Source organism: Pongo abelii, chromosome 21 (assembly GCF_028885655.2).
Source record: "Pongo abelii isolate AG06213 chromosome 21, NHGRI_mPonAbe1-v2.0_pri, whole genome shotgun sequence".
Lineage (NCBI taxonomy): Eukaryota > Metazoa > Chordata > Mammalia > Primates > Hominidae > Pongo > Pongo abelii.
The window spans coordinates 10149198-10163768 of NC_072006.2; the positions used below are offsets into that span (position 1 = coordinate 10149198).

At 39.5% G+C, this 14571-nt stretch overlaps 1 protein-coding gene across 7 annotated transcripts in view; it reads left to right on the forward strand.

Moving 5' to 3' along the window:
- MACROD2 (mono-ADP ribosylhydrolase 2) overlaps nt 1-14571 on the forward strand; it is a 2107194-nt gene that overhangs the window by 1538210 nt on the left and 554413 nt on the right. For all 7 annotated transcript variants that reach the window (XM_054542042.2, XM_054542043.2, XM_054542044.2 and 4 more), the window contains exon 8: nt 3711-3784. In XM_054542042.2, the coding sequence (XP_054398017.2) occupies nt 3711-3784 (74 nt within the window). The remainder of the gene's footprint in view (nt 1-3710; nt 3785-14571) is intronic.

Here is a 14571-nt window from a genome sequence, read left to right on the forward strand (position 1 = left end):
TAAAGAGCAGTGCAACATGAGATGAGACTAGAGAGACAAGAAAGGATCAGCTTATTCAGGGGAGAAATGTTGCCACTAACTTGGTGAGTGGCTTGAAGCTAGAGTCGGCTTCAAATGCTTGTGATGCTTGTGAAAGAGTATTCCTTGGAAAGTAGCTGAGCAAACAAACTAACGAGAAAACAAGTTTTGAGAGAGCTGTTTAAATCAGTAACTTTGAATCGGGAATGTTGCATCAAGGTCCAGGGCACGATCCATGGAGGAAGTTGTTGTGGAAGATGAGCGGGTTAATGGACTGGCTGAGCGCGGGGTGGGTCACTCTTGTGGATGTTGAAATCACGTGGGGTTACAGCAAACCTTGAGGTTAAGATGAAAACCATAACTCAATGCCAGATGTTTTGATGAATATGAGAGAGTGACCAGGAGGTCACAAATAATTGAGAACTGGCCATAGTTGCCATGGTTCTGTGACAACTTGTATAATTTCTCTGTGGGGAATTATGTCTTCTAAAGGTGAATGTTAATGCTGATGGTCATTACAACTGAGTGTGATTGCAGTATTTATTAGTTTTATATAACCCTATAATTTTATGATTTAAGTCTTTATTCAACATACCTAACATTTGGAGAAGAATTTTATGAGATGAGAATAAATAAGAGAAAACTGAGCCATAAATCTAAAAAGGCCCCCTGGGGTCACTGGAATGTGTAACACAAAGCTAAGGTGCCTGTGTTTATTCTGTGTTGGAGAGTCAACAAAGTCTGCCTCTGTTTTGTGTAAGGTTGAGGTGTAGTGCTAACTATGCCTATGCCTAGGAAGAATCACTTGAAAGTGGCTTGCAGGATAGATTGGAGAAGGGAAGGAAGACCAAAGGAGCACAGCTGTCAACTACAGTTGTCTGGGTGAGGGCCAATCAGACCTTGAATGAAATCAATGGGAAAATGAGGAAAGGAAGGGGCGGTGGAAAATAGTTCAGAGGGACAATGCCTTTAGGGCTTGGTTACCAACAGGGGAGTTGGTCAAATATGGCAGTAACTAGGAGAGCGGTAAAGCCGTAGACAGAAACCAGAAAGCCAGGGATGACATTTGTTTTAGGTAGGAGCATGTATTGCATTTCTGGTGCTGAAGTGTATTAAAGGGAAGTATCCAGGCGATTATAAATCTAGGTGTTAAATTCAGGGTAGAGATGGACTGAAAAGGCCTCCTATGGTTAATCCCCTAACAGGAAATGCCCATCCTGGCCTCCTTCTCCTTTTTTTTTGAGACAGAGTCTTGCTCTGTTGCCCAGGCTGGAGTGCAGTGGCATAATCTTGGCTCACTGCAACCTCTGCCTCCCAGGTTCAAGCAATTCCCTGCCTCAGCCTCCCAAGTAGCTGGCATTACAGGTGCCCGCCACCAAGTTTGGCTAAGTTTTGTATTTTTAGTAGAGATGGGGTTTCACCATCTTGGCCAGGCTGGTCTTGAACTCCTGACCTCGTGATCCTCCCACCTCGGCCTTTCAAAGTGCTGGAGTTATAGGCGTGAGCCACCGCACCTGGCTGCCTCCTTCTCCTTCTTTGCAGCTCACCCGTACTCTCATCCTGCTTTCCTCTCCCTTTCATTTTTCCTAACCTTTCCCATTGATTCCTCAGGACTCATAGCTTATTTCTGAGAATAATGTCTCCTTGGTTCCCCATTTTACAGCTCTCTTCCTCAAATATTCTATTATTTCCTGCAAGCCTCACACTTCTTTCTAACTTAGTCCTCTTTATCTGTGTCCACATACCCCTAATACACTTGTCATGCTGCGTTTTGTTTGCCTGTTTACTTGTCTATTTCCTCCCCTAGACTTTGGGCTTTTAGAGGACAGGGACTCATTAAAAGTATGACATAGCTACTCATGTAGGGTTCAGTAATACTTTTTAAATAAATTAACTGACAATTAACTTTAAAGAAAATTTAAGAGTTTTACATTTTGATGCATTCATTTAAAGAAAACGAATAGGATTCAACAATTCAGAACAAATGCACAATCCCAAATGTGGTAGACATTGCAAAGGTTCAAGAACTTATGCACATTTTCTGTATAACAGTCATTGTCTCTAAGAAAAATTAAGCTTGGCTTTGATTTGTTTTGTCCCCTTTCCTAATGAACTCTCTAGCAAAGCCTGTAGAAACCTAATCAGAAAAGCAACACATATTCTTGGAAATGGGGACAATATCTGTCTTTTTCTTGTCCTCTCACTCATTTTTTTTCTGAAGACGTACTGAGATCTGAACCATCAGTTTGAACTACTAGAATACATATTTGCCCTCCAGTAAAACTGGGTCTTTTAAGTCTTGGTTCTCTCCATTTCCGCCACATCTCTCTCTTTCTGCATCTGTATGGACAATGTCCCAGGAGACTCTGGACCAGAAGATATCCTCATAGACAAGCCGTATAAAGAAAAAAAGAGGGCTGAGTTTAGGATGCTGGGAATGGTACACATTTAATGAATGCTGCTAGAAAAAAGCCAGGAAAGAATTGGTCAAACAGGAAGAAGAAGACATGGAAGAAGGCAGGGTTGAAAAATTCAGAAGTCACACATTCATCAAGACAGAAGTAGATTAATGGTTACCAGGGGCTTTGGGTGACAGATTGGGAAGTGACCATTAATGGGTACAGATTTTCGTTATGGGATGATAAAAATATTCAGGAATTAGTGATGATGGCAAGACTTTAAAAACATGGTGCAAACCACTGAATTGTAAACTTTAAAACAATAAGTAATAAAGTTAAAAAAATAAAAATCTGTGAGAGGAGAATAAAACATAAAAAACTAGTCAAACACATCTAACACTAGAGAGCTTGAAGATAAATTGAAAGGTGATGGGATTTGGTGATTAGGAAGCCAGTGGTGAGCTCAAAGAGAGTAGTTTCAGTAGCATAGTTACTCCTATCTCTTCTTCTTCCTGCTCCATAAATATATAAATTGATAAGGTTATTCCTTCACATACCATCACTATTGGCAGAATGTCTGATGATTCTGCAGGTCCAGGAATGTGTTTGGTTTAGATCAGCTAAGGTGACATTCTGAATGTGTTTTGGAGACTGAGCATGTACGCTTCTGCTCTCTGGGACAAAGCATAAGTCTGTCATTCTTGCTTCCCTTCTAAAACCAAACCTATATAACGAGACCTGATTAGCTCATGCTGTCTCAATTCCAAGCGTCACCTCTGATGGCCCTAAGTGAAACAGGAAATACCCTCTTTGAATTCTGACAATAAGTTTCTGTGGTATGTTTCACTGGTGGAGTTCTGCTGGCCTTGTGACTGGCAGAACTGACCCTGGACTAACTACATGTTTTCTCTGAGACACATGTACTTTTTTTTAAGCTGAGGATAATAAACATTAATCTGAGCACTTCTTATAAGAAAATAATATGAAAGTACATTGTAATCTATTATGCATATGTAAATATGTTTTAATTGATATTGTTATAAGATTAGAGACACAATTAAATTCTTTATTGTCTTTTTGTTTTTTAAACTCTGTACTGGTGTAGGACCAGCCTTCTTAATGCCTGTGAGTAGGATCACAGGCTTCATATCCATGTATATCTTACTGAGGACTGTACTTATTGGTTGAACTGAATGTTGTTTAAATGAGAAAACTCCAGTATCATAGCGTGATTAGCCTCCCTATTGCCTTCATCTTTCATTGTTCATTTGTTTTTTTCTGCTCTTCATCTAGGCTTTCCCAACGAGCCTGCTGCGGTCATTGCCCTCAGCACCATTAAGGAATGGCTTGCCAAGAATCACCATGAGGTAGGAGGAATGACATAATCAGTGAACATCCAAGATGATGTAATTTGATGCTCAGTTCCCCCCAAAAAAGCACATAAATTTTAAAAATCTCAACTACACCTAGTCATTGAGCCAAACCTAGCTGACCATTCTTCACTTGGGTTACATGAGTAATTAAATGTTTTTTGGTAATTGATAGAATGCAGCAACTCTATTGATCTATCTGGTGAAGTGACCAGATTCATTTAGCCATAATCTAATTTTTTTACATTAGTGGATAGTATGGGTTATATGTGTGAAAAAGAGAATGGGATGGGTTTCATTAAGAATAAGGAGTTTTCCTATGCTATTTTCCTTAGAGCTAAGTTATCTTTGTTGACTTGAGGTTCCTGGTGCACAGTAATTGTTTGGTATCTGTGTTCTTTGGATTTATAACTAATCACTTCCCTAAAGTCACTTCTGAGTGTGAGATTGGAGTGGGCTTGTATAATTGATCACAAAATCGTTATGAGTGGGATTTCTTATGAAACTAAATGCCTTCATCAGAGTATTCATCATGCCTCCTATTCTGCTTACTTAATAAGATCTTTGCGATACGTTTAGTGATGAATGGGGGAATTACTCAAGTAAACAAAGCAACAAAATAACTAGAGACCATGGAGCTTTAAATTTCAGAGATTTGTCTATTTACATATTGTAACAGCTAGGAGGTTTCAGACAATGCACAATCTTATGCATTTTTCTTCTAATTTTGTTTTTCTCTTCAGTTATTCACATAAGGGCTATAAAAATTGTGTTTCATTTTCTGATGGACCATGAATTTAGCTATTTTCCTTGGGTAGGAGATGAATTATTTGGAAATAATTAGATATGGAAATAGATGACAGGGTTTTCCAATGAGAGAGCACTTGATACTTTTGTGTGTTTGAAGAAACAGCAGTGTCATTTTCTAATTATTGTAATTTCAGCATTTCTTGACCACATGGCCAAACCTATCCATTTTGGTGCTTACCCTTTATTTTCCTCTTACTTTGAAATGTATAAATATGGCAACTTCAATTTAAAGGATATCTTAAATTACCTAAAAGAAGCAGAAGAAAAACAAATAGCTAAAATAGCCAGCTTACAAAACATGTCTTTGACACGTTTTATTTTCTTTTCACGACAACCTTATGAAATCTCTAGGATAGGTATATGTTATCTTCATCCACATTCACCCTCAAAAGGTTAAATGACATACTCAAGATTGGAAAGTCACAGAGCCAAGAGACTGATCCAGTTCTCATAACTCATTGGACGTTCCTCATTGGAATGCCACTGAGGCCAGAAAGAGAAACTCAGTTCCTTTAAAAGCCAGTTATCTTCAATATATCGCTTGGTCATAGTAAATGTTCCACACCTGGATTAACTGCTTTGCAAAAGTGTAGCATGTTACATGAGTGAAAGTTGATAACCGAGCAAGTGTATCCGAGCATATCCATCATTTCCACTAGAATAGTAATCCAAGGATATGCCCCACTGGAGGAAGTTTTCACGCGTCATCTTGGCATGTGATGGACATACGCATAAAGTCATATCATCGAGGATGTGGTGATGAATAATAAACATGTTGGTCACATGTACAGCTCATCGACAAATTCTACTCATTGATTCTCTCTAGCTAAATTATTCAGAAAGTTATTTTTCATAGAAATTTTCTAATCTAATGTTTTCTACTTAATTCACTTGCCTCCCTGTCTTTGAGTCCATTCTTTTGCTTTCATATCCTTTTATTTTTCTACTAATTTCTTGGATCCATTGTAGAAAATATAGATAATTTGGATTGAGAAACTCAGTTATTGTTATTGCAACTGTAAACATATCCTGTACTGATTCCCTTTTAAAAAAGACCCCTAGTTTCAATATTCTAATTTAAGCAAGTCAATTTGAACACATCAGGTTTTTCTTTTTTTTTTTTCACATCAGGTTTTTCTAAATAAATGAATTATAATTGGTAGGTCATAGATAAAAGCTAAATAAATTGATTAGCAGTATTTTGATTTATTTTTTCCCCTGTTAAAACAAACAAACAGACTAGGTTAAGGACTTATAAAAGAGTATTGCTTCTAATTGTTTTCTCTTCCTTGCAGTATTATTTTGATGTTCTGATTATTTAAGCTACTTATTCATTAATTCACTCATTTGATAAATATTTATTGAATCCCCCTAAGCAACAGATACTTTTTTATATTCCAGGGACAGAGCACTGAAAAACAAAATCCTTGCTTTGTCATATTGGTAGCCTAGGAAAAAAAAATATGTTTGCTTAACATAAATTATGCAAATAAAAAATAAAGAAATAGGAAAGTTCAAAGAGTGCTTTACAAAATAAAACAGGGCAATTGGAGAATGTGTTTTTAGGTAGACAGTGCTGAGGACATAATCTTGGAATACAGATGTGTACAATGGGAAGGAGGAAGCCAAGCCATACAGAGGTCTTGAGGTAAAACATTCCACACAGAGAGAACCATAGGAGAAAAGCCTGGGAGAGAGAATGAGCTTACTGCTTGCTAGCAATGGTGAGACCCAATGTGGTTGAAGCAGAGAGATGAAAGAATGGCAGGGGACAAGTTTGGAGAAATAGACGGAGTCAGATTATAGGGTCTTGTGGTTCACAGAGAGACTTTGAATTTTATTCTAGTGGGTAGTTGTTGAAGCGTTTTGGGTAGGAGAATAACACATATAATTCACCTTTAAAAAAGAAGCCTGGCTGCTCTTCCGAAAAGGATATCTGATATTTATAAGATATCAGAGTAGAAAATGGCAGACCAATTAAGAGGATGCTGCAGTAAATCCAGGCAGGAGATGAGGGTGCTCTGGAATACAGTGATGGTAGAAAAGGAGGTAACAAGTGTCAAGTTTGGGGTACACTTTGATGATGCAGCCAATAGGACTAGAGGATTGTTTTCTGTTAGGATAGGGTTATGCTGCAGTTACAAACTACCCCCAAATCTTGGTATCACAAACAGCAAAGGTATGTTTCTTGCTCACACTATTTGTACATCTTGAGTCAGCAGAGGGAACTGACTTACAAATCCAGGCTGACAGATACTCTACCATGTGAAATATCATCTATCACATGACAATAAAAGATAGATAATCAATTCTCTTGTAGAAATGTTTCTACAAAGGAGTGATGCATATAACTTTCACTCACATTTCATTGTCCAGAAAAAGGCACCCAGGGACTAAGTTCCAGGAGACAAGAAAATGCAGCCTTTTTGTGTGTTCAGAATAGAGCAAACTGAATATTGACAAAAATTAGTAATGTCTATTATAAATGTAAATCAGATGTAATATATGACAAAAAGAGAAGAATCAAGGATGACAACTAAATTTTTGGCCTGAGCTGCTGGGTAAATTTTGGTGCATTTACTGAGATGAAGAATATTGGTATAAGAGCATGTTTATATGAAAAATATAAAGAAGACAAGAATTGTGTTGCCATGCTACAGATGGTTAAGTCTGAAATGATTTTAGATATCTAATGAAGATTTCAAATAGACAATTAGCTCTTGGAGCCTAAAGCTCAAGAAAGAAGTAGGAAAGAAAGACCTGGTGATATTGATCAGATTACCATAACTTTAACTTGGGTTTGGCCTCAGTTTGAGATTGCTTGCAAGAAAAAGGAATATAGTCAAACTAGCTTACATAAAGGAGAATATGTTGTATAAGTGAACTACATTTAAAAAAAAAAGTCTTGAAATCCAAGGGCCAGAACTAGAGAGGGGGTCTCATGAATGAAAGAATCCCAAACTATAAATCCAATAAGAACCGAGGTAGCTCATTTTCATTCTCTCCCACTCCATCTCCATGTCTATCTCTCCCATGTCTCTGTTTCGTTATTATTATCATGTTGCATGTTATCTTTTATTCTCATTCACCTGCTTACACGTGGCCCCATCATGACTGTGTCTGTCCATTCACGGGTCAATCAGCCCTGCTTGAAGCAAGGCCTGGGTTCGATGGATAAGGTTCCATTTTCTGAAGCTCTTAGCTGGTCAGGTTCCCCCAAAATTTTCCTTTAAAAAACAAAAAAGAGGAATCTGTGTAATGTGAGTCTCCCATCAGTGCTCATACTTTTCTTATTCAGCTGAGTTTATTATTCAACATTCACAAATTTCATGGTTTGTGGCTGTCATTCCCCATAAATAATTGATGCTGTCATATAATTGATGAGCTTTTACATTTCACCATTAACTTACTCTCTGATTTCTAAACCATCAGGAATGTGCACTTTTTCTTTCCCAACACAGTAGTTGATTTGCTTATGTTTAATTTCATAAATCACCGCCAGCTGGTGTGGCTGGATACTTCCACACCCAGAGAGGTCTGACTAGAGTCCCAGTGGTCAGGAGGGGGAGAATCATATTCTGTTGCCTACCATCCACTTGTTTAATTTACCCAAAGTCTGAACTGCAAGGGCACAGCATATATTTAAGAGGACTCAGAAACCCGAGGAGAGGAACGCTGCTGCACACACAGCACAGTGGCTCAAACAGTGGCAGCTCTAGCAGAAGAGCTAAAGCAGCACTTTAACAAAAAGAAAAAAAAAGGAGCATTCTCAAAAGGCTGTAATTGAGGCACAAAAATGACTTGGAACTGAAAAATATGATGACTCTTGAGTTGAAAATTTTTAAAAAACAAAAAAGAATATTCACTACTGAGAACTGAATTATTGCTATGAGAAGATCAGATACATGAATTATCTCACAACACAGAAGAGAAATGCAAAGAAATGACAATCATGACTGAAGAGGTAAGGTGGCAGAGAAACCCAGGGATCAATCATGAGACAGGCAGGGTCTAAAGATTACCCACTGGCATTTTCAGCTAAATTAAGTATTAAGAACTTCTGAGTTCAGAAAACCAAAAGAAAAGAATATCAGAATTGGCAGTAAAAATTGACAGCAGGTAGCATGATAACCTTTCTCTAAGTGCACCATTTTTCTCAAGTAGTAACTTTATTACAGAAATAGGTGAGCAAAATAAGGGACTGTTATGGAAATGAACAGTGGAAATGTGGCCTAGATTTCTAAGTTGGGGTGGCTGCTCTGTGTTATCAAATGCAATTTCATGCATTCCTTATTTTTCACGCAATCTAAAAATATAATTATTTGCGGAATAGGGATTTCCCCACTCTGCAGCTCTGAGACCCCCTGCTCATATCTGAAAGTTAGCCTAAGAAATGTTTTTACAGTGCCTGTTCTATTATTCTACCCCAGGGACTCATATGGCATTTGGCTATTGGTCTCTGGGACAATGCACATATTTGCCATTTTTTCCACAGAAAAGTAGAACAGGATGCATTTCACCCTTCAGAGCCACAAATGTCCTGATATTGTGAGACATTTCCAAGTCATGGTGGTCATATTCAATATTTCAGATACCCCAAGGGAGCAAGTGTCCTACAGCACATAGCACCATGTGTTCGGTTTCCCAGAAAGTCCTGCTAGTCAGGGGATACGGCTTCTAAGATGACGATTCTGAGCTGGAGGATCAGTGGATTTCCTGGGAACTTTTAAATGTGGAACCCTAAAATACTGATCAAGGATTAGTTGTATTATGAAGGAAACCTGAATCCCTGTCCTCCTACCATCAATTATAAAGAAGCAGATAGATGGACAGAGGCCCAGCATTCTAGGAGGCTCTAGGTTAAGCTGTGGCCACCTGCAGCTATCCAAAGGGGAGCCCCTGGTTCCCCTGAGGCCCGGCGCCAGCATCATCTCTGTGGGCTGTTGAGGATGGACTTCTTCCCGCTGCACTACTCCAAGGGAATTCCCTAATATCCTCCCTCCTATCTATACTGCTCTCCACCCCAGGCAGATCCCATTGTTCTGGGCTAGGGACAATTCAATGGAGAAGTGTTTGGTTCAACTTTGAAGGCCTTTGGCTAGGTCACGTGCCTAGACTTGGAAATCACTGGCAAGGAAAAACTCCAGCTCTGCGTTTTCAAAACTCAAATGGGTTTTCTTTTATGTAGGAGGAAGGTGGTACTTTTCTCTCCTCGCGTGCAGGGTTTGGGTCTTTGCCCGACATAATTTTTTTTAACTATGCCTTTAGCACAAACAGATTGTTGTTCAAAATGTTAAATATCGTCTACTTGTCATTTAAATAGTTTACTCTGTGTCTTCGGAGGGAAACACAACACCTGTGGTATTGCTGTTTGTCACTTAAAGTAGCAAGCCTACAGATGTGGCAGGGGATCCTGAGATGCTGTGTATATGTGGCAGCATCACTCTGAGACAGATGTCCAGCTCTGCAGTTTGATGCCAGCCAAGGCCCCCAGACCTTACCCAGTGTGGTCTAGATCTCACAGTAAGATGCTGATAGCCAGAGACAAAATTAGCTTTGAGTTCATCCTTGACGTCCTTTGGAAGTAGAGACATTGGTTTCTACTGCATGGAAGCAGTTAGCCTTGTCACCCTCCCTTGCCTTCCAATATTCAGGCACATAATTCACTAACTGCTGAAGAAGCTGAACATATTTCTCTACCCCAGAAAACAGAATTAGGAATCCACTGTAGAAATGCACGTCCAGCCTCCTGAGTGGTTCAGATGCTGCTCTCATGCTGATTTGACAAGGTCGAGGACACAGCCACTTGTTTCTTCATTACTGATCACAAAGAAACTGTTGCACTTTAACTTCTGGTGCCAAGACTATTTTTCCCCCTTCTTGGCAGAGGTCTTTGAGCATATGCAGTGTTAAAAATTGTTTGCCACTTTTATTTCAGCATCACGTTATGGATCACCAAAAAAAACCCCAGTGTGGGGCCTGCCTTATGTCTCTGACATGAAACGCCTTAGGATCTTTGTGATTCTTAAAAAGGGGGTTTAAATGAAACATGAAATGATGCTTACATTTATGATGGGAAAATTATGTATTTCAAAACAAGCTCCAAATTCCTGTGGACTATTATTTACACTTCTGCAAAAGGCTTAATGTGCCATCCTCCAATTCTATGCAATGCAGGGGTGTGGTTAACGTTCAGAGACCTGGAAGGAGCAAATGAAATGCTCCGTGCTCTCTCTCAGGAATGCCTTTTTATGTCCACAAACATCATCTGAGTATCTATTATGGTCTTAGTTTTTGGTGGAATTTAGTGTTAAAATTTGTGCACTTGAAAAAATAAATTGCAGCTTTGAAATGGTCACATCCTATGCAGTAATGTGATTATGGTAACAATCATCATCATCCGAATATGCTGCTATAAAAACGTATCCTTTGACTAGCCCAAACATGACGTTCAGGTGGAGCCATGACACTCATAGGCTGTGACAGCACTGAGGACAATTATTCCCAGATTTTGCAGATAACGCTGTGTCACTTTTGCTCTTCAAGAACCCCGATAACTTGCTAACATTTTATATTTTCTCTCTACCACTTTATTTTTCTCTCCCTCTCTCCCTACCATTCTCTTTCTCTCTCACTCTCCTTTCTTCCCTCCTTTCCTTCTGTCTCCCTCCCTCTTTCTTCCTCCCTCCCTTCCTGCTTCTCTCAATTCCCTCCTCCCTTTTTCCTTCCTTTCTTTTTCTTTCTTTCTCCTTCCTTCCTTCTTTCTTTCTCTCCTTCCTTCCTTCCTTTCTTTTCCTTTTTTATTTTCTTCTTTTCTTTCCTTTTCTTTTTTCTTTCTTTTCTTTTCTCTTCTCTTTTCTTTTTCTTTCTTTCTTTTCTTCCCCCACCCTCCAGCCCAGACAATCCCTTGTCACTCTGAGTCTGTCATTGTTGGGATTTGTGACAAGCAGTTATTGTTCCCATGGTTAGAATAAAAGCTAAGCTCCAAGGAAGCTTCTCCCCTTCTGATGGGGGTGTTCCAGTGCTTGGTGTCACCATACACTGCCACACAAGGGTTTGCCAAGTGGACAGATCCACCCACACTTCCAGCTTCACCCCGCTTTAGCATCTCTCACAATTGGCATAATGAGGTTTTGGAGCCAGAAACTAAAGCCCCAAGACAACATCAAGGGTTGCTTTCAGGCTCCATAGCCCTGTTGTGGTCAGTAGGAAGCACAGTGCATGGGAAAATATGCATTTTGCTGTTTCAGTTAGTGAGCTTATTACCAGTTAGCCAATGACGGGGAGGGCTCTAATTACACACTTTTAGGCATTGAGCTGAGCTTGCCCAAATGCCTTGTCCCCCATTCTTACTCTGGTGGGGAGCTCATCAAAGTTCAACAAATGTTTTGTTTTGTTTCCTCCCAGTAGGGGATATCAGGCAATCAAGGCCTTGGGGTGCTCTAGGGACACCAACCTACAGTCCTATGTAGATTAGGGTGGCTTGCTGTCTTCTGCACTTGCGTATAATCAATATACATCGTCCTCAGCCAGCCCTCCTGAACCTAGTACTATGTCCCTTATGCCCCATTGTACCTAGATAAACAGAACGGAGTGCATGGGAACGCAGAGAGAACCTAGAAAAATACTCTGTTGGGGGTGAGTGGTTTGGGGGGTTGGGATTTTGTTTAAATAGGCATGGAGGGTAATTTGTATATACTGCCACTAGGTCTAGAACTTCTAGAAAGGGTTCTAGGAGATATAGAATAGGTACATGAAGGAGTTAAAGAGGGAAGAAAGAGGTAAGGGAAATCAATATTTATCTGACTCCCGATGTGTCCCATGGCAGAGGCATGGCCCAAAGACACATTCTGTCTTCACAAAACTCTCTTCAAGGTAGTTATTTTAAAATCTTTAATTTCCTAGATGTGACAGTTAAAGGAAATTTTAAAAGTCAACTAATAAGGTACTCTCATGTTCTACTATAACCTTGCTTCTGTGGCCTGTCTAGGGTTGGACGCCTTACCCAGATTTAGCCATACATAAGAATAGAACTGAAATAGGTTGATTAGGGTCTTTCCATGGGATTTCTTTGCCACCTGGAGTCAAGAATAAAAAATGGTGGTGAACCTGAGGGATGTGGAGCACAGCTACCGTATTCCCTACCATTTTGGAAGGTTCTTCTCTAAGAAGATAATTTGAAGATGTCCCAGATTTGGGGGCAGTTGGCAAGAGTCACAGAACCCATTCTGTTGGCTCAAGTGAAGAACCAAAACTGAGGCAAAAAGCAGTATACTTTAGCAAAATGCAATGGCCACCCATTTTAAGTTTTTACAACTCAAAAAATAATTTTTAACTAGAGAAAAGGAAAGGTGGAGAATCATTTGGAGGGTATTTTTTTTTAAAACTATATGCTTTAAATAGTTTATTCTACTCCTTTCAGAGAACCTCTGCTATGTTGAACCACTGTTTATGATGAGAATATTTTACATCCTTCAAATGTGTTGGCTGGAAAAATATTTGAGAGTCACTGTCCTAAATAGTAAAATTAGTTAGAGTGCTTTTTATAAAATCAATCTTTCAATATTCCCTTCATACTGGAGGAACATCAAAAGATAGTAATTAACTAATTAATTAATTTTCTGATGGCTGTATTTTCCTCCTTCTTTCTGCAACCTGGAGGTAGGAAACACACATTAACAGAAGCCAGTGCTGAGGACAGACTAAGAAATAGCATGAGACAGGTGAAATAGAAACTCTTTAAAATCAAACTTCAGGGTGCAGGTATTAAAAAAAGGAGAGAGAATGCAGTTTGCTCAGATGACTTGGCCAGGATGTTCCTAGGGTTGGGATTGGTATATTTGAAAAAGAACGGATCCCTTTGCAATGTTTGGCTTAGAAGTTCCAAGCCTGCAGGAATGTACTCAGGAGCTCACTATGTAACAGAAGCTCAGCTCCTCTTCCATGCAGCAAGAATGGGAATTGTGGCTCCTAGAAGTAGAGTGGTAAGAGGTAGGGTGCAGTTATAAACACCACTGTGTACCCTCACTCCAAAGAGGAAGTTTGGTGTTCTAATCAGATTATTCCACACTCTTACATAGCCTTAAACAATTAACTCCATCTCTCTGGACTCAGTTTCTTCATCTGTAAAATAGGGAGGGTGGGCATGTCTCTTCTAGCTTCAGGATTCTGTGCCATTGATGTGTGTCTTCTGGAGCAGGCCCACTGATGCATCCTGGCCATGCCTTTGCCCATGTCTTCATAGCACAATCAGATCTGTAAGAAGGCTTACACTCTGTGATTCTCCAGGTTCCTCCAGTGGCATACCAAAGATCAAGCAACATTTGCATGTGCTGTCTGTATGCCTTTAAGATGATTACCAACCCCCATATGGGTGTATCTTTAGAGTTGATATTAACAACCTTGACCCATTTAGTGTAGAAGGAGAGGCCGCCATGTTGATTTTCTGTAAATGATCTGGATTATATGGTGGTTTCAAAATAGCCAACTTTTAAAGCTCCTTATGAAATTAAATGTGCTGATTATCCAAATGATGTGACATTTTTATAAATAGAAAATAAACCTCTGAGCATGTGGTTGGATCTACATCAGACACAGGGATAAAAACAACACTGGGAGGTCCTATTGAAGGACATTCTAACAACCATTTTCTGGAGATAGAAGCATGCACCTTCATCCCTTCTAGGTAGGAAGGAAAAAGAACCCTTTTCCTTGTCCTCTACCTTGATGGACTAGGACTCGTATGCTGCCCTGATTGAAGGGAAAATTAACAGTTTTGATACTGTCATCTAGCTCAACTCAGGGAAAAACAAAAAAGGCACTTTCCCTTTCTAGTGGAAGTAAATGATTTGCTTGTTGATGGGTGATGTTTTCAGCCAGGGTGCTGTTTCCGATAGAAGCTGTGACCAGAGCTGAACCATCTCTTTGTTTCTCTAATCACATCTAGGCAAAGAGGTGGCTCCTCTGGAAAGACT